Source organism: Sus scrofa, chromosome 3 (assembly GCF_000003025.6).
Source record: "Sus scrofa isolate TJ Tabasco breed Duroc chromosome 3, Sscrofa11.1, whole genome shotgun sequence".
Classification (NCBI taxonomy): Eukaryota; Metazoa; Chordata; class Mammalia; order Artiodactyla; family Suidae; genus Sus; species Sus scrofa.
This window is the reverse complement of record NC_010445.4, coordinates 95,520,421-95,539,273: the sequence shown is the minus strand read 5'-3', so window position 1 is coordinate 95,539,273 and position 18,853 is coordinate 95,520,421. Positions and strand designations below refer to the sequence as shown.

Here is an 18,853-nt window from a genome sequence, read left to right as displayed (position 1 = left end):
TGCTGCAGTTGCCGGTGTGTTTAATAGAGGAGGGAGCTCGGAGCGCAGAGTGATCGGTACCGACGCGGCTCTGCCTTCTTGCAGCCGAAGGGTCCTGCAAGCCGCCCTTTCTCTGCTCTCAGCCGCTTCAGCGTCCCTCCCAGGGACTCAGGGCCCGGCTGAATGCTAATTTGCAAAACGCAGTGGTTCAAGTTCACCAAGTTTTCCTCGATTTTGCAAACCGTTTCTCTCTCCATGCCTCGCGGTTTTAGACCCAGAGATTTCCCAAAAGGAAAATCTCGAAAGACACCAAGGCGCCGGACGAGAGCAACTGGAGCGGGTCTGGTGCTCCTCGGCCTCCCGGACCCCTGCCCGCTCGGCTCTGCCCCACGCGCCTCGCTCCGGTCTCCCCCAGACTCCGTCCTCCCCGCCCAGGACCTGCCCGGGGCCCCCCACACACCCCCCGCGCCGAGAATAAACACAGTCGACATCACTGTTACAATCTTTATTTCAAACTGTTTCCAAGGCTACAAATTACCGTGCCTCCCAAGCAACAGGTTCTTCTGAAGCGGTATCATTACAGATTAACTGTAATGTGTGGGATTAGAATAAAAGCATAAGGGATTAGGTAAAAGGGGGGACGCTCGAGAAATAACGCCCGAGCGCATCTCGACTGTGAGGCAGAGGGTGGAAGCCGCGTAGACGCTCTCCGCCCCGGAGCCCCGGCTCCTCGGTGAGCTGGACCCCGCTCCTCCACTCTCGGCCTGGGAGCCGCCAGGGCCGGCGGCGCCCGACGGGCTGATGGGGCCGGAGGCTGGGCGCTGGGGACGAACGATGGGGCCCCCCGGGCTTGGGAAGGCGAGGGGACGGGAGGCCACGGAGGCGGAGGGCGCGGGTAGGCCTATGGTCCGTCTGGGAGCTGCGGGTAGCACCGAGCCCGGGACACTCTTCTACCGCTGTGCGGGGCGCCCAGGACGCGGCGAAGGAGACAGCGCGCCCACTCGGGGGTCACTGGGTCTAGCGGCGTTGCGACACCGCTTTCAAGGTCCAGGCCCAAGTAGCTCGCGCACCGCTGCCACTCTCTGCCCGGCTGGGGCAGGGGGCCGGGGGCCGGGCTGCAGTGGGGTGGGCGTCGGCGCAGGCCATCCGCGCCCTTCAGAGCCCCGGACTTGGGGCTTGGCAGACTGCCGAGGCCAGGCACCCCATTCGGCCACCTCCCCAGTCCGGCCGACCCCTGCCCCAGAACTCCAGAAAGGCCCCGAGCTCCTTCTCCCCGAACTCCGCGTCCTGCGCGCCTGGAGCTCGCCACGCTGGCCCCAGTGGACTCGGGCCTGCCTCGGGCCAAAGCCTCGGGCCGCTGACGCCGCCCGAGGGCTGTTTGCGTGCCTGGGTGGAGGGCGCGGGGGCTGGAAAAACAAATAGGGCTGGCGCGCAGGCTTGGGGTGGGGACCGGCTGGGGCTGGAAGGAAATGCGCAGTGTGGCCGCGGCGCGGAACAAAGCCCCCTCGGGAGCCTCATCACCCCGCGGTGACCCCGGGCCTTCGCTTCGGAGCCCGCTTCGCCGCTCTGGGGGCGCAAGCCAGGGCCCCGGGCCTCTGGCGCCGCCCGATCCGGGGTTCTCCTTGGGCCGCGCAGGCCAAGCCTCACCCTGCCACCGAAGCCCAAAGAGCGAGGCCAAGAGGTGACTCCACGCTGATGTCCTACGTCAAGAAATGGGATGACCCCGGGGCGCGGTGGAACCGCAGCTCTGCCAGCCGACCCGGAGGGAACGAGCGGGCTTCCAAAAGGATGGAAGTGGGCGACCAACTTCGCCGAGGCTCCTGCTTCCAAGAGAAGGGCCCCGGCTGAGGAGGCGGCGGGAGGGGACTATTGCAAACAGCTGTTCCTCATACATATTTCATTACACAATCAGATAATGCGTCCCACCACCTTCTCAATTATTCACAGATAAACATTTTCAAGACGTTTTGACATCTGTCTTAGTGCCTGCTATTAATTTAGTAATCACTGTAGTTAAAAATGTATGGGATTTTTGCCGTCGGAGCACCTCCTCTCGGCGCGCTGGCCCAGTGTTATTGGGCTGGAAGCCTGGGCCCTCCGGGGGTAAAGACGCCTTTAGAGGTGAGACGGCCTTTCTAGCGCATTGACACTGTTAATGGAAAGGATTAAAGTAGTATCTGGATATTTTAGTGTATTGTTGAAGGTAACGGTTGCCCCTCTCCCACCCGCATAGCCCACCGCCGTCCCCCCTCACTTTCCCGCCCAAGCACTGGACCGGGCAGCAAAGTTCAGCCCTTTGCCCCTGGCAGCGGAAGTGGTTAGCTTCTATCTGGGCGGCGAGTTTCTGGTGATGAAGTCGCGGACAAGTCTACTCTGCTCATTTAGGGCCAAAAAGAGAGTGTGAACTCACAATTTTAAAGAATGCTCACAGCAAAAAACTCGATCCGCACAGTGCACCCCGCTCCAGAGGTCACAAACCTCCATAGTTTGGCCCTGAGTCTGGTGGTTCGGACAGAGGTGATAAGGGCTTTTAGGAAACACGGAGAAAAACAAATTCGCTCCAGTGACTGTACACGGGGCATTTGGGGCTATGAGAAAACGAGCTGCTTTTCTGCTTGAGTGATAAATGTTGCAATGAACTTAGCTGTGTACGCGCAGTTTTATAAATCAGACCAGCATAGTTTGAAGAATCTTGTAGACTTCTTTGTAAGAGCCGAAGTCGCCGACTCTAAAATGCTGATTATTTTTTATTATTGGAAAGGCTCTAAATAAGCTATCAAAAGAGGGGAAAAAGAAATGCCCCAAAGGAAAGGAGTTGTCTTCCTTGCATCCTAGAATCTCAGCTACTGGGAATGGAAGTTACACTTCAGGTTTGTGAGTACCGGTCTCCTTATTTCTGTCTTTGTCTCTCTTTCAGAGGTGTGACAGCAGGTGGACTCTTATTAGGGAAAAAGGAAAAACAGACCTGGGGGAAGAAAAAGGTCCCGGAAGAAACTGCCCTTCCAAGGAACATTAATTGACTCTCAGGTGATTTTCAGTCTTTATTGTTTGAAACATCTACCAGAACATCTCTTGCTAAAATTTCCAGGATTGGGGGTGGGGGAGACACACATGTTAGCCTCCAAAAGGGAAGAAATTCCTCATACTTCCCACTCCTCACCCTACATTTCTTGGACAACTGGATCTGCTTCAAAGTGTCCCCCTGTCCTGTTTAGGGAGTGGTTCATCTCTTCTTCACAAGAAAAATCTTCCTCAGCCCCTTGGAGGGGAGTCATCCACTTGCTAGCCCAGAGAGTCCTCTTCCCTCCCCCTCTTTTTGTCTAAAAGAATCTTCCCAAATGCACCCTCGACTTTCAGAGAGAGAGCTGGGGTGGGGGAGGTGAAGTGGAAAGAAGGGCGACTTTGCATCCAGGGTGCCTGCCTCTTCTGCGGGGAAACTCGTGGTGGCTACTGTCTGGAAGGCAAAAGGAGCTGAAGGCAGCATCAAGCCTGTGCACTTGCTAAGGCCTTTTGGAACAGCCACTCTTTGAAACTCTCAGGATGGTGGCTTCTGTTTGGAAATGGGTAGGAGGGGGTGAGAATACCCCAATATCCCACAAAGAAAATTAGTGTAATAAAATAGTTCAGTTTGCTTGGGAGTGTTCTTTTGTGGACATATTTGATATAAAGGGGATTGGGATGGAAGTGAGGACAGGAGGGCGTGGAGCTAGGCGAAGGTTCTTTTTAAGGACTGCATTTAGCAATGAAAGGCAAGAAAGAGGCAAAATAAGGGCCCCTGGCTTCTTGAACCCTCGTTGGAGCCGAATGTTCCCATTAAGAATTAGGAATCTCCCAGCATTGAGTTAGGGCATCCATCTATGCTCCCCACCCATCCTTCTTCAGAACACAATCTCCTTAACCAACAATAGTAACAAATAAATAACCCGAATCAAAATGATTCTTTCCTGGGTTGCCCTCTTCTGAGTGTCTAAAGCCCAGCTTAGTGGAAGGCAAAAGGATCAGCGGTGGATGGACGTTGTGCTCTTTCTAGTCTCCAGGACTTGACCTGAAACCTTTAACTGGTTGGCTCAACAGTTTCACCCTTGGAAGCCAACGTCCCTCTAGCAGGAAGCCCTTGGCCCCGAGTCCTGCATCCTCCTTCAGGCTCTCCCTGTGTGTGGCTTCCTGCACATCTGCCTGTGGCTGGGGTCATTCCTTGTGGGCACCACAGCTTTTGTCTGCATCTGGACAACTTGATGTGCACCCGTGCATTGGAATAATTCTGTCTGCGAACACTTCTTTTTTTCTTCCGATCCTGCTGTTAGTGTTCCTCTAATTCTCGGGTACGTATTCGGGTACAGCTGCATATATGTTCTGTGTACAGTCAGGTGACTCAGCTCAAGCCTGATATCGAATATGTGCGACCTCCTGAGTCTGCATGGGGAGAAGGAAGTGTGCAAGTGTAAACCCGGGGCTTTAGGTGGGGTGCCAGGTTAATAAGGCCTTCTGCCCCGGGGCCTTCTAGGCCTCTCTTACACCTTCATCTCCCCATCTTCTTAACTTTCCAGGAGGAGGGCGATCCTCCGACGATCCTGCGCCTTGCTCCCATCGGAAGGGTTGAGACAGCCTCTGGGCTCTCTTCTGGTGGATTTTGGCCAGGCCAGACTAAGCCACATGGGAGGAGGGGGGTCTCCTCAAGACTCTCGGGCACACCCCGCCACCACGCTGGCCAACTGGGCCAGTGCGTCACGGGATCCTGGGGAAACTGCAGGACCCAAGAGTGGAAAACAAGGCGCCTCGGGTGAGTGATCTACGTGTTTGGGGGCGAAACTCTCCTCCTCGGCCTCCCGGGAGCTGCTGTATTTGTAACTGGGAACTGGCCTGGGCCCGCCCCCTCGGCCCCTCCTCCCTCCCCCGCCGGGCGTGCTGGGTTCTGCGGCCTCAGGAGGGTGCTCCCCGGCCAAGCCCAGGCACCCTGGGGCCACGCCATCCCTTAGAGCCCTTGGAGAGGCCTAGGGGCCTGGAGCAGGAAGAAGGGTACCACGGAGGGTGGCTCAGGGTCGTGCTGCGAAAGCCTTGAGACTTTTCCCTCCGCCCGGAGCCTCCTTGCGGGCCCGCGCGTCTTCCAGGCTCTGAAGCCCGCGGGAGCGCTGGCTTCCGGCGTGCGGGGATGGGGATGCTGGTAGCACCCCTGCGACTCGAAGCTGCTCTCGCAGGGATCCTGCGGGGACCACTGCGTTCCTGGAATCCTGTAGACGTGTTTTCTCGTGAGTGTGAGAGAGAAAGATGCGTACTCGTGGCTAACTTCAGGTCAGTTTGTTCGTAAAAGGACGTGGTCAGTACGTCGGTCTGTCTCTCCTGAACATTCCCACAAAGTGAAGCCGCCTCTCCCCCACCCTTCATGCACCTTCCCAGGCCCAGCCAAAAGGCCAAGGCCCCAGGGGCCCTGAGGCCTGGCGAGGTGAGGCCCTTGATGTAAGCCCCAGTATTCTGACCATAAGGTCCAAGCTGCCCAGATGCCCACTCAGGATCAACCTAGAAAGCCTACGTGGGTAAGGGGAACTCAAGGAGCTATCGCTACAGCCAGTGAGGAGTGGAGTCCCAGCCTCGGCGCGCTGGACCTACGGACCTGGCGTCTCACTGCCGACCCAGTCAGGGATCTGGATTGGCGGTGGTGGGGGAGGGAGGGATGATGGAGTTGAGCTGGTACAGGATGGAGGCGAGAATGAAACAAGGGGAAAAAAGAAACTAGACTGGGTGGGGTGGAGATGGAGTAGGGTCAGCTTCAGATAGCGCCGGCTTTTGCCCTGCTTTGGGGAGGTGCGTCGGACTGCGCCGCTACCCCCCCCACCGGAAAATAAAGCTAATGATGTAGTAATTTAGGAGGGGGTAAGGGGCTGGGCGAGAGGAGGGAGGAAGGATGGGGAACGCGCGCCCCAGGAGTGAAGGCAAACAGCTGTGGAGGCGCTGCCTGCGGCTCAGGCTTCCCTACAGGTTAGCTAGACAGGGATCCACCCGGCATTTCGCAGGAAAGGGTGGGGGGTGGGGGGAGACTGAGCGAGAGGGGGAGAGAGCCTCACAAGAGGACAGAGGGAGGGAGAGATAGGAGCCAGAGTGCGCGCCGCGCGGTTTAAAAGGAGACACTTACACTTCCTAATGAATATTTATCCGCCGCTGCTTCCTGCTCCCGGCTTCCCTTACCTTTCCGCAGGTAAGATCCTCCCTGCGCCCCAGCCCTGGGGGCCCTCCCAGCTCCCCCAGTTAGTCTAGGGGCCACCGTGGCCGGGAGGAAGGGCTCTTAGCAGCAGGGGAGGGGGAGTAGGAGGGCGACTCCCTCGGGGCTGGGCTTGGGCGCCAGGGCTGGGGACACTGCACTGCCAAGGCCGCGGGCGTGGGCTACCTGTGTGGAGTGGGTGTGAGTGCTGTATAAGAGTGTGAGTGTGAGAGGGAGAGGATGTGCACCCGTGTGCGCGCTCGCCTCTTTCCCGCGCGCTCTGAAGAAGACATTTTCCGACTTTTCACTCGGTCGCCCCGGATTTCTTGCCTTTGCTTTTCTCTGTTTCCCCCCCCCCGCCCCCCGCCCTCTCCACCTCCCCCACCCTCTCCCCATCCGCATCCCCATCCCCTCCCCATTCCCGGCCGCTGAGACGCTCTTCTGCCGGCCATTGTGCAGCCGGCGCGGGCTCCCCAGGGCCGGATCTCGGTCTCATAAAAGAGGGTACATGGTTGGGTTTCTGCCGCAAACCCCCACACAAAGGCCGCGCGGCCGCGGGGTCCCCCGATCCCCTTCCTGGCCATTATGCTCTTGAGGTGCCGTGAAGCCTTCCCCCACCAACACACACACCTTGGAGCACCGGGGCCCACAACGGACCTAAGGATGGTGGGCCGAGGGTACTGGGTGGAGCCGTCCTGGGCTGCAGCTGGGAGCCCCCGAGGACCCCCAGGGAGAGAGCGCTCATCACCCCCTCCCCCACTTCTTCCTCCCGCCCTCGCCCGAAGGAGGAGCTGGGGGAATTCGGGGCGGCCGGGGGTAAGAGGAGGGGAAAGGGAAGGGGGCCAGGTAGGGCTGAGGATATAGCCAGAATTCTTAAATGGACTTACTTGGCCACCTGTTGAGAATCCATTTGGGGTCTGCCAGCTCCGGAGCTGCGCGTGGTGGACACACAAAACCAAACGCCGAAGTTGGAAAAAGAAAAGTCTTTCTCTGGCCATGTCCAGCGCGGCCCTTCAGGCTCACAGCTCTGCGTTAGAGTCGGGCGGCTGTAGAGCCAAAAGCAGCTTTGCTAGGTCCCCTGCCACCCCAGTGTCCCCCTCATCCCATGCCTCCTCGGCTCCGAGACCGGGACGGGGGTGCGGGGGGGGGGTCGGAGCCCCCGGACTCGGCGCTCAGGGCCCAGCACAGGCAGTTCGGCTTAAGCCCTGCTCAGAAGTCAAGAGCAGCAGCGCTGCCGCCTCCGAGCGGCCTTTCAAGACGCACTCGCTCCTTATTCTTGTGTCTCGGCCTCTCTGGTCGCCCCGGGACAAAGCCCCCAGAGCCCGGCCGCTCCCTTCCCGCTAAATCCCCTTCGGGGTCAATGCTCTACCAGCACCGGGCCGCGCGCTTCTCCTGCCAGCCGTGTGGCTCTTAAAGAGCGCACCCCCCCCCACCTCCGCCCTGCGCGCTCCCCCGACCCCCGCCTCCCCGCCCCTCTCCTCAGGATCTAGCCCCCCACGCCGACGCCTTAGGTCCCTCCTGCCCCGACCGATGCCCGCAGACTCCTAGCCCCCTCCTTTCGCCTCCTCCCCTGAGCAGTTGGTGGGCCTGGCCTTGGGGCCACAGAGCTGAGTCAAATCCTCCGCCTCAGGTCCCCTTTTCTCCCCAACAGCGTCCACTCCTCGATTTCCATCTCCTACCTTTGCCCTTTGCATGGATCAAGGCCTGGGCACTGCCTTGCCCAGGGCAGAGATGAGTCCTAAAAATTGTCAGTTTGGTCTGGAATTAGGAGTTCCTGGGATGGAAATAGGGCGGGACATGCCAGTTGAGCTGGGGGGAGAAAGAGAAGAGGAACAAACCAGATGGACTCAAAAGGCTCTGCTCTCCCAGGGCCTACCTGGCCTTTTGGCAGGGGATGTGGGCTGGCTAGGTGCCACTCATTCCTAGAGGTGGCCCTGGAATGGGGTCCAGAGGTTACCAACCTGACCAGCCCAGGTGTGTCTGAGGGACTGTGGGCAGGTATAAGGGGGCACCCCCAGAAGGCCCCAAGTATGAATCTGAGAGCAGCTGCTTCCCAAGCTCTGCATTAATCCCCCTCAAAATAACCCTTAAAACCCCAAAAGCTGGGTGAGCAAAGAAGGATCTTGAATGACAACTATCCAGGGAAAAGGGCAGCAAAGGAGAGAGGGGGCAGAGAGATGACAAAGGCCACTCTTTCAGAGGACCGACAGGGTTCCTGCTATTTCCTGGTCACCAAAGTTACCTGCCTCACCAAGTAAAAGGAAGGAGATGTTGCTTTGGTTTCCCTTCCTTCCAGAGTGCTCCCTTGCTCTCCTCAAGCCTAGTTTAGTCTCATCTTACCCTAGGAGCCAGCTGGTTCCTGTACAGGGTAGCCTCTTGCCTAGAGGGCTTTCTTCAGGCCTCTTAAAGACTGGAAGTGTGATTAAAGAGAGACCAGAGCCAGAATGGCTAGGGGTGGGGCGGGGGCAGGAACAGGGTGGGCTGTGGTACCTGGCTTTTTCCAGTGTCACAGTCATAACATTTGTGCCTGAGGTCTGTGGATGGTGGGTGGGAACAATGATAGTTTGAGGAGTGTGTTGATGACTTCTCAACCCAAGCCCTAACACTCCAGGTCTGGCTGTCATAAAGGGATCTGCAAAGAAGTGGGCAGCTAGCTCCTGGGCAGTGGAGTCCAAAGGAACTTGAAGATGGAGGAAGATGGAAAGCTGACCCTCCCCAGGGCATCTGCCCTCTGCCACCCCAACATTAGTCCAGATGCAGTTCTTTAAGGACCTGGGGTGACTAATTGATTTGAACTTGGCCCTCTTGGGAAAGGTTGGCAGTGTCACTCCCTGGGCTACACCCTGAGGCCACAAAACCACCCTCTAGCCCGTAGGGCTCACATCCCCCAAGTCTCCCACCTCTTCCTCTTGGGGCTGGGTCACCACAGCCAGCCAGGCTCAGTTTGTGCCCAGTCTCTTGGGCCTGGCAGTGGGAGGTGCGGTGGTCCAAGACGGAGCCAAATTTCTCTTGTTTGAGGATGTGGGGGGCGGAGGGGCCTTCGGCAGGCGGTGGGGCTCATTAGGCAGAGCCGGGTGCCGAGAGGTGCGCGCCGCCGGCCCGGAGGCCGCTTTTGAGCGGTCGGGGAGGCTTCATTAAGCGGCGCTAACAAGGCATACAAATGCCGGGCCCAGCAGCTTTCTTGCAATGCTGGGGCCTTAGCAGGGCGCCAGGCTAATGAGGGTCACTCAAAGGGGCTGATCAAATATTCAAATTTCCCCGCACGCCGGGAACTTTTATGTGCGGAGAAAGTTGAGGCAACTGAGCTCTGTTTACTGTCCCGGGCGACAATTGCGCCAAGCGCGGGTCCCCGGAGGCTAAGGGGTGGGGGGATGCGGGGGCGCGGGAAGGGAGCAGTTGTTGTTGTTGTTGTTGTTTTTCATTCAAAGGAAAGTAATCGGGGTCCTTGAAGGGCTTCTCGGCCTCCCCGCCTGCTTGCCGCGCTCCCCGGCGCCCTCCTCGGCCTCCGGCGCCAAGCGCCTCAGTTTGCAGCTTGCGGGGAGGCCCAGACCGCGGGCCGCCGAGCCGGCCCTACCCTCCCGAAGTCTTGGGGGCCCGAAGGGCGTTGCCCCCCAGGACGAATCGGCCTTATGGGGCTGAGCCAGGCCCAGTGGGTGTATCTGCCCCAGCGCTTCCTCTCTCGGAGGCTTCCAGACTCCTTGGCTTTCCCGGTAACCCTAACTAACTAGGAGAGAGTGGGATTCTTTTAGGCACCGTTTCTGATGGAGTTGAGACCTCCTGGGCTAACATTTGTAAATAAATGCCCAGCAGGTCCTGGTAACAGAAGGACATCCTCCAGTCCAAATGCCCTTTCTCCCCCCACCCCCATCAAATGGACTGCTGTCTTTCCCATCGCCTGGACCAGGATTAAAGCCGGAACGATGGTGACAATTTTGTGACCTCGGCCTGTTCCGGCGCCAAATCTCAGATCCCGGAGTCAGAGCAGCCAGAGGGCAGAGGAGACCTAGAGGCCTGGCTGGCTCACCTATCCATCCCCATCTCCCCTCTCTGAAAAACCCAGGGCGCAGGAGCCCCCCAGCACGCCTCCCCTTCCAGGGTGCTCACCTCCTGGCCTTCTGCTGCCCAGTGCTTCAGGTCCCCAGAGCACTGGGGCAGGCGGCCTGGGCCGCAGAACCCGAGGTCCTTCTGCTCCTAACTCCCCTCCCCAAGACAAGCGCCTGGGAACTTGGGAGGGGACGCTCTGATGCTGCACACACCACCCCCCCAACCCCGTCAGCACCCCTAGCCCGCACCCTGCGGAGCCTGCGCTCCCAGCTCTGCTGGGAACCAGTCCAGCCATCCGCGCCGCGGACCGGCCGCCCCGCCTCCCTCCCCCAGAATCCTGGACTCTCAACTTACGGGCTCTGGGCGGCGGGCGTGGTGCTTCGGGCTGGAGCGGAGAGGCTCTGGCAGCTGCCGGCCCGCGAGGTGGGCTCGGTGGGCGGCGCGGAGCTCGGCTCTGCGGGGAGGCTCTGACAGCCCCGGGCTGCGCGCCTGCCCCGCCTCGCCCGGCCCTGGCCAGGCGCACAAAGCTGCGCGCCTGGCCTCCGCCCTCCGCCCAGCTTTGCACCCCCAAGCCGGGGACACCCCGGGAGCTGGAGGGGTGCAGGCGGGTCGGCAGGCTCCTGGGCCGAGGCTGGGGGCAGCGGTGTCGACGAGCTGAGCCTCAGCCTCACTTGCCTCAGTTCTCCTAGAGCGGCGACGGTTTTCGATTTCAGCGCTTTCGGCAGAGCCCGCGGCACCTGCCCAGCCTCCTGCCGCCGCTGGCCCGGCGGCGGCAGGGAGAGGCCGGGTCGCCCCAACCCAAAGGCGGGGGTTGCGGGGACTGGGAGGGGACTGGCTGGGTTCACCCGCCCGCTCGGCGCCTTGGGTCCTCGGCTCCAGGGGATGCAGTTTCGGGGTCACGAGCTGTTTTCAAAAAAGTTGAACGCAGTATTCGGAAACCCACCCTTAGGAATTCTCCCCCCACACGCGGCACAATACCCACTCCCCTCCCCTTTTTCATTCCTTCCTCCCCCGCTTCCTCCTCCTGCCCCTTCCCCCTCCCACCCTCAGCCTATAATCCTTCCCCTACAAGAGAAAGGGATAGGGAAGAAAAGATGAAGTGTCTGTTTTTGTGTCCCAACCTTAGGGCTCTTTCTGGGCCCGCAGTGAACGACCGCCCAGAGCTTCGCAGCTGAGCAGAAAAGGACCCAGGCCTGGAAGGAAGATACACGGAGGGAGAGATACAAGAAGCCCCATGAAGTGGTGCTTGGCTGGTCTTCCCTTTGGGCGAATATTTTCCTGCCCTCAGTCAGCAGGTTCAGGACCAGCGACCCTGGCCGCGGGGATGAGTGGACTGGTGGGGGGGTGGGGGAGGCTGGGGGGGGGAGTCCCCTCACCCTGCCCCAGCCTCCCTGCGGCTGTGGAGCCTCCAAAGCAGTTTGCATTTCTCGGCCTGGAGGCCTGGCGCTGGGGGAGTCAGGGCCTAAGGAGAGCCAGAACTCGGGGTTTAGGGACTGGGGCATTTACAGCCTCGGTCGTGTTAGGTTTCCCATTTAAATTCTCTCACAATCTCTCTGGCTTCCCTCTTTGAGATCTCCAAAGTGGTGTAGACTTGGTGCCTCACACCCAGATCTGCATCGGAATGTAGAAAAGATCTTAAAAAAAAAAAAAAAGTTTTGAATTCCTCAATGATTTTTCTTCTGGAAAGGCAGCTTAGGATAATTATTTCAGCTTTATTGAGGGCAGATTAGTTGAAGTCTGGACGATGCTTTTCAATACACGTTGTACACGGGCCGACAATGTGGGCATTGTTGGCTACTGTGTGTGAACTCATTCAAAATATACACTTTTTAACACCAAACCAAGTCCTGTCTAAATATACACAGTGCTCGGGGAAAAGACTGTCTCTGACCCTGACAAATCTGTGTAAATCACACTTCCATAGTTACAGAAGCCTCACAAAGGAGGGTCTGGCTAAAGATGCCGATTACATCTTCTTAAAAGCAACATACCTTAGAATAAATACTCATGCCTCGCCTGGGGGCTGCAGTGGCCAGAGGGAGGGAGGGAGGGCTTTCTCCATGCTCTGGGCCTTTTACGGTTTGTTTAGTTTTAGGGTTTGTTTTGTTACTTTCCTTAGAAAAATTAGACAGTTTTATTATTTTTCCCCTTTACGATATGCGCAAATGAGCAATTTTAAGGCCTATTTGTTTCTTTGGGGGCAGCCTCCAAAGTTTGAGTGACCTTCTGGGGCTGGTAGGTAGACCCAGGGCTCCTTGGAAAGTTTGGGGAGAGCTGGCATGGGGGTGAGGAAGGGGAGGGCTTCCAGGCTTCTCAACCCAACCTCCTCTACAGCTCCAAGAGAGGCAGCTGATATCTGGAGGGAAAACAAAGAGGCAGGTTGCCTTTTAAGATGGAAAGCGTACTGTTATTTCTACTGCTATTTAAAAATATAAGGCAATAGGGGAAATCAAGGCTCCTTGACTGGGAGCAGAGTTAAAGAGAAGCCTGATGCAATGCAGAGGAAATTGGGGTAAATGTGGTCGAGGGTTGCAGACCAGGGAGGTCAGAGAGGCTTCCAGTACCCTGGGTCCTGGGCTCCCGCTCCCAGGTGGCAGATGCCCCCCAAAATCTGAGATCCTGGGGCGCAGCTACCCTCCCGGCCAGGGTCTGAGCGCGGTGGGCCCCATGATCTCATCTCGCCTTTCTTCCTCGCCGCTATTAGTGCTCACATAGGCAGAAACAGGCGGCCCGACATGCACACCATGTGCAAACTGGGCCGGCTCCCTGGCCCTCTCCTCTCCTTGGGGGCCGGCCCCTCGGCCTTCGTGCAGCGTGGGGGAGCCTCTCCCTCCCAACAAAATCCCCCCTTTAATTGCTCATCCCATTCAACAACTCTGTGCCCATGGCCTTTTCTAGATCAACTTCTTTGGGGAAGAGGGAAAAAGAAGGAGCTCAGAGACAGTGTGAAAAGAAGCGAGAGAGGGGGAGAGAGAGAGGAAGAGAAGAGGGGGAAGTGGTGAGATTAAGAGTTGCAAAGATTTAAAAAAAAAATTCTTTCTCCCCCTGCTCCTTCTTTCCCTCCTCTCCCCCTCCCCCCCACTCTAGCTAAGTGGTAAAACCGTCCTTACGTTCTCGGTATTGATTGGCAGGGCTGACAGTGATTGGCAGCGGTTGCCGTGGCAACGCCACAACGACACGCCGCAGACCAATAGAAAAGCGAAACAAAATGTTTCAATGCTGCACTCACTGTGGATTTAGGGGAGATATTATGAGGCTGTTGTCATTAGGGCGATTGCTGTGGAATCGCTGAATCTTGACTCGGCGGTGGTTGGCTCTCGCTCTCTCTCTCACCCTCTCCCTCTCTCTGTCTCGGGTTCTCTCTCTGCGCGCGCGCACCGGGCCGCTCTCCTTCCTCCCTCTCTATGTGGCTGCGCGGGTGTGTGTGTGTGTGGATGTGTGTGGGGTGTGGGTGTCCCTTACGCCCTTCCTCCTCCCCCTCCTCCTCCTGCTTCCCCCTCCTTTCCTTCTCCTCCTCCCCCCTCTCCTCTCCCTCCTCCTGGTCCTCATCGCCCCTCTCCTCCTCTTCCTCCCCTCTCTCTTCCTCTCCCTGAATTTTCTCCTCTCCTCTCAGGTCAGTCCATGGTATTCCGCTCCCCCTAGACCTCTATTCCTCCCACTTCTTGTTGCCAAACTTCGCCGATTCTCACCACCGCTCCCTACTTCTGGCGAGTAGCGGCGGCGGGAACGGTGCGGGAGGCGGCGGCGGCGCGGGAGGCGGCGGCGGCGGCGGCGGGAACTGTGCGGGAGGCGGCGGTGCTGGCGGAGCAGGCGGCGGCGGCAGCGGCGGCGGCTCCAGGGCCCCCCCGGAAGAGTTGTCCATGTTCCAGCTGCCCACCCTCAACTTCTCGCCGGAGCAGGTGGCCAGCGTCTGCGAGACGCTGGAGGAGACGGGCGACATCGAGCGGCTGGGCCGCTTCCTCTGGTCGCTGCCCGTGGCCCCCGGGGCGTGCGAGGCCATCAACAAGCACGAGTCGATCCTGCGCGCGCGCGCTGTGGTCGCCTTCCACACGGGCAACTTCCGCGACCTCTACCACATCCTGGAGAACCACAAGTTCACCAAGGAGTCCCACGGCAAGCTGCAGGCCATGTGGCTGGAGGCGCACTACCAGGAGGCCGAGAAGCTGCGCGGCCGCCCTCTCGGCCCCGTGGACAAGTACCGCGTGCGCAAGAAGTTCCCGCTGCCGCGCACCATCTGGGACGGCGAGCAGAAGACGCATTGCTTCAAGGAGCGGACTCGGAGCCTGCTGCGGGAGTGGTATCTGCAGGACCCCTACCCCAACCCCAGCAAGAAACGCGAACTGGCGCAGGCCACCGGCCTCACTCCCACACAAGTAGGCAACTGGTTTAAGAACCGGAGGCAGCGCGACCGCGCCGCGGCGGCTAAGAACAGGTCAGTGGCGGGGCCCGCGGCCTGGCTACCGACTCAGGGGTCGGGGAGGGGGAAAGAGAACGAGCAGATAGGAGGCGAGCGGCTGCGGAGCGCGTGAGAAGCCAAGACCTCCTGGTCAGTTGGAGAAAGTTTCCACTTGCGGAGGCGCGCGGAAGAGGGGCGGGCGGTTGGTGTATTGATTGCCTTTGCTTTGCCCGAGAGGGGCTTTCGTCTGGGCGGTGAGAGTGTGTGTGTGAGGTCCTGAATGCCAGTAGCGCTGGGGCAGGGCCCCTGGGAGCCTTAGACTTGCACTGCACCCGCGCCTGCCTCCTCAGCTCAGGGGCTCCTCTGGAGCCTACAGACCGAGAAGAAAGGAAAGTGCTCCTTGCCACCTGGTTCTAATTTCTACACATTGCAAAAGCCCTGGGAGGGATCCACGGATGTCTGGGAGTGGAAGCTGAACCTGGGTCCTTGCCACAAAGGGAAAAGGCCATTGGCCACCGAGCAGCAGGCCTCCTTCCTGAAGCATTACAAGTTGCCTGACCTGGAGCAGGAGAGACTGGATGGGAGTGCAGAGGCCGTGTGTGTGTGTGTGTGTGTGTGTGTGTGTGTGTGTGTTGGTACATATACACGAGTGCTTGCCTTCCTGTCCCGACCAAGGAGCATCCTCTTGGTCCACTAAATTGGGCAGGAACAGAAGCTGCCTTGCTCTAGCAAGTTGGCCACAAAGTCACAAAGTTGCATTGGGCTTGACCTGTCAGCCAAGCTGGGCCTGGGGGTAGAAAAGAAAAAATAACTAGAGAGGAGGAGGAGAAAGAGGAAAGCAGTGGGGAGGAGAAGGGGAAGGGAGGAGGTTGGGTGAAAGCCCCACGGAAAGCCTGTGGCCCAGCCCCACCCGGGGAAGGCACTGGGCCTGGTGCACCGTGGGGAGCAGGGCCCCAGCTGCTGACAGCTGCCTGCACTGACGGCTGGATGTGAGTTCCTGGAGGGAGTAAGTGTGTTTTGGTTTAGGTGGCCCGGGCCTGAGCCTTTGGCCCTCTCACCTTGCCTGTGGAGCCAACTTTTCGCCTGATGGGGGGAGCGACCAGGGCTGGCTTAAGGCCTCCTTGTGGGGAGAACTCAGAGACACTAGGTTGGGGCAGGCGCTGCATGGTCAGAGAAAGGGGCGGCACGGAGGTGGCTCTGTACTCCCGTCCTGCCTTCTGTGTCTCCCCCTTTCTCTGTCCCTCCTCTCTCCACCACACACACACTTTTCTGCTCCCAGGTTCCCCATTTTCTCTTCCCTCGATCCTGCGCTCTGCTCAGGGATCCAGAGAGCGAAGCCAGCGGGTGAGCAACCCGCAGCTCTGGATTTGTGTTTGGGGGAGCTAAGGCAGGAGGCTTTGAGGAGGCCTGTCTGCTCCAGGGGCAGCTGGCCTGAAGAGTCCCTGGGGCTAGGGAAGAAGAAATACTGGGCCTCTGCCCGACTTCGGCTCCTTCGGGGCTCGGAGTCCATCGCAGCGGGCGCCGGGCCTCCGCAGGCGGCCGGCCTCAGATTCTGCCTCTTCCCCCCGGGCCCGTCCGGATTTGGGAAGCCTTGGGAGGGCCGAGAAAGCCCCGGGGAGGAGGAGACCGGAGCCAAGGCCGGGCTGGGGAGGCTCCACCACGTTCACGGAGCCGCCGGGTGCCCTGAGGAGGGGGGATGAGTGCACAGAGCAGAGTCGGGGCGGTGGCGAAGGGCGCGGGGTTCGGGAGGCAGAGGAGCACGGGCGGCGGCAGGCCCCGCTCCCGGCGGCGCGGGCTCAGGGAGGCAGCTGGGCAGAGCTGGGTGTGCTGGGGCAGCTGTGTCAGGGTGGGCGCCGCTCTCTGTCTCCCGCAGGCTCCAGCACCAGGCCATCGGACCGAGCGGCATGCGCTCGCTGGCCGAGCCCGGATGCCCCACGCACGGCTCGGCAGAGTCGCCGTCCACGGCGGCCAGCCCCACCACCAGCGTGTCCAGCCTGACGGAGCGCGCGGACACCGGCACCTCCATCCTCTCGGTAACCTCCAGCGACTCGGAATGTGATGTATGATACCCAAGGCCGCCCTCCTCCCTTCCTCCCCCTCCTCCTTCCCCTCCTCCTCCTCCTCCCCCTCCTCCTCTTCCTCCTCTTCCTCCTCCATCCCCAGAACAAACCGAAATCAGGATACATAATCATACACACACCCAAGTACGCACACATGTCCACTCCAGCCAAAAATATATAAAACCCGAGAAAAATAACAAATTAAACGCAACCCATCAACAGCTCCCAACCACCATCTACCACCACGGCCACCCCAAAGGACCGCAACGCCAACAGACAGTCACAAATGCTGATGCTGCGGGCAGAAAACATAAAAGAGGTGACAATTGTATACTTTCTAGGACAAGCACGGCTTCTCCTTTCGGTTCCCACGGACCCGGCACCCCACCTGCATGACGATTTATTTGTATCTGGGAAAATACTCTCTCTAGTTTAAAACGATTTTAAAAGAGCCGACTATACAAAACCCGACCACCACCACGACAAGACGACAAAAGCAAAACAGACAAAAAAAGAGAAAAAAAAAAAAAAAAGAACCCGCCATCTCCGTTCGGAATTTGTTGGGAAAAAAAAAAAAGAACTCCTTCAGAGGGAAATAGCAAATGTTTCTCGCCTTTTGTTGCTTTCTCTCTCTTTTTTCCTCTCTCGCTTTCTTCCTCTCTCTCTGTTTTTAAGTCCAAGTATTGGTCAAACAAGATGCAATCTTCTGTTTTTTGTTCAGCAGACAATCATTTTCTTGTTAAGCACCTTTTTCTCTCCACTCTGTCACTGCCTGTGTGGGTACTGGTTATAAATGTGGAAAAAAGAATAGTTATGACTGTAACAGATTTTTATTTTTATTTCAAAATTTTATATGAATTATGTATATCTTAATGATCGGTCATTTTCCCAGTTTGTAATATATGTGTAGAAATTGCCTGTATATGCTTTTTCTCCTCTCTCTTTTTCTTTCTCTCCCGCCTTCTCCCTCTCTCCCCGCTCCGCTGTCTCTTTCCTTTTGGGGGTTCCCCTCCCACTCGGTGTTCCTGGCGTCGACTTGGCAGTCAAGGCGTGGCGTGGCGGGCTGGGTTAGGAAGTGGGACCCCGTCGCTAGCGAAAGCGGAGAGTGAGATCGTAGTATTCTTATGCAAAAGCTATTGCAAGTATTTCTTAGCTGCTTTTGGAGATATCTCTCACTCCCTGTAGGGCGCTTTTACTGTTATCTTTAACTGCGTGTTTATCTATATGTAAAAACTTTCTAAAGCAAATACAGTATTCTCCATTTTCTTATCACTCCGGAGACTGGTGTTTTTGTCCACCCCTGTGCCCGCAGCCGGGGCGGGGGTGCAGCGGCCCGGCCTGTGCTTCCACGCCAGCTACACCATCCGAGCTGGGGCAGAGTTTTAAGGCTGGGTCTGAGCTTTTTCCCCCCGAGAAGAGGGGTTGGCAAGATGGGAACCTCATCTTCAGAAAAGAACCAAAGCCAAATCCTGAGCGGAAAGGCAGAGAGGGCTCAGGGAAAGGGGACCTTGGCTGGTTTCTTCAGTGTGAGATGCTGGGCCTAGATCCCCAGGAACGGTAGCCTGCCACAGCCTTGGTGAGTCTTTTGGGGGTGTGTTTGGCATCTTTTGGTTGTTATTGCCTTTTTTTTTTTTTTTTTTAAAGGGGAAACACAAGTTCGCCAAATGGCAAGCATAAATCTAGAGCAGAGCTGACAGATTTTGTCTTAATTTTTAGGGGGTTGGGGGTGGGGGGGCAACTGTAGTCTGGGTGGGGAGAGTAGAGCGAGGGAGGAGGTGGTTTGAGGCATTTAGGGCCCAGGATCCGGATGGACCGCAGTCACCACCGTGTGTGCCTCTGTGAGACTGTAAGACTTGCCTTAAGGCTCTCAATCTGCCTCCTTGAAATTTCTTTCCAGCTTTTGAGATCAACTGGAGTCCCTCGAGCTCCTATGGCATTTCAGAGTTGGGGTGTACGAACCAACCCCGATCACTGCTTTTCGCTGACCAGCTTCCCCCCGGCCCTTGGCCTCCCCTCCCCGGAGCATGTGGAGGGGGGTGGGTAGGGTTCCCTGTGCTGGCGTGGCTGACAGTGGCGCCTCTGCCGCTCTGGGCCAGGCTGGCCTGTGCCTGAGGAGGAGCCGCCAAAGAGGTAATTTCAGAAAACTTGCCTTCACTTGAAAGTCCAATTTCCAAAGCGAGG

The 18,853-nt window shown here is 58.2% G+C and overlaps 2 protein-coding genes across 3 annotated transcripts; one reads left to right on the top strand and one right to left on the bottom strand.

The window, feature by feature from the left end:
- LOC110260022 (translation initiation factor IF-2-like) lies at positions 1,683-13,571 on the bottom strand. Of its 2 annotated transcripts, XM_021087566.1 has the most exons (5): positions 13,446-13,571; positions 11,338-11,850; positions 10,571-11,119; positions 7,060-7,218; positions 1,683-5,207 (listed from the first exon to the last, which is right to left on the bottom strand). In XM_021087566.1, exons 2-4 carry the CDS (start codon positions 11,716-11,718, stop codon positions 7,192-7,194), a joined length of 957 nt encoding a protein of 318 aa, XP_020943225.1. In that variant the 5' UTR covers positions 11,719-11,850; positions 13,446-13,571; the 3' UTR covers positions 1,683-5,207; positions 7,060-7,191. The 2 variants fall into 2 exon arrangements, with proteins under 2 accessions (XP_020943225.1, XP_020943226.1); XM_021087567.1 differs by lacking the exon at positions 13,446-13,571 and having other exon boundaries at positions 1,683-4,392; positions 11,338-12,081.
- On the top strand, positions 12,270-17,944 carry SIX3 (SIX homeobox 3). The gene is made up of 2 exons (XM_021087568.1): positions 12,270-14,648; positions 16,486-17,944. The coding sequence occupies exons 1-2, from the start codon at positions 14,077-14,079 to the stop codon at positions 16,676-16,678; spliced, it is 765 nt and encodes a 254-aa protein (XP_020943227.1). The 5' UTR covers positions 12,270-14,076; the 3' UTR covers positions 16,679-17,944.

Coding starts and splice junctions, on each gene's coding strand:
- LOC110260022 (XM_021087566.1), bottom strand. CDS start 11,718: ATGCCCCAGTCCCTAAACCCCGAGTTCTGGCTCTCCTTAGGCCCTGAC. Junction 11,120..11,337: donor GGCCCAGAAAGAGCCCTAAG/GTTGGGACACAA, acceptor TTTTGAAAACAG/CTCGTGACCCCGAAACTGCA. Junction 7,219..10,570: donor ACGCCCGCCGCCCAGAGCCC/GTAAGTTGAGAG, acceptor TTGGCTCTACAG/CCGCCCGACTCTAACGCAGA.
- SIX3 (XM_021087568.1), top strand. CDS start 14,077: ATGTTCCAGCTGCCCACCCTCAACTTCTCGCCGGAGCAGGTGGCCAGC. Junction 14,649..16,485: donor GCCGCGGCGGCTAAGAACAG/GTCAGTGGCGGG, acceptor TGTCTCCCGCAG/GCTCCAGCACCAGGCCATCG.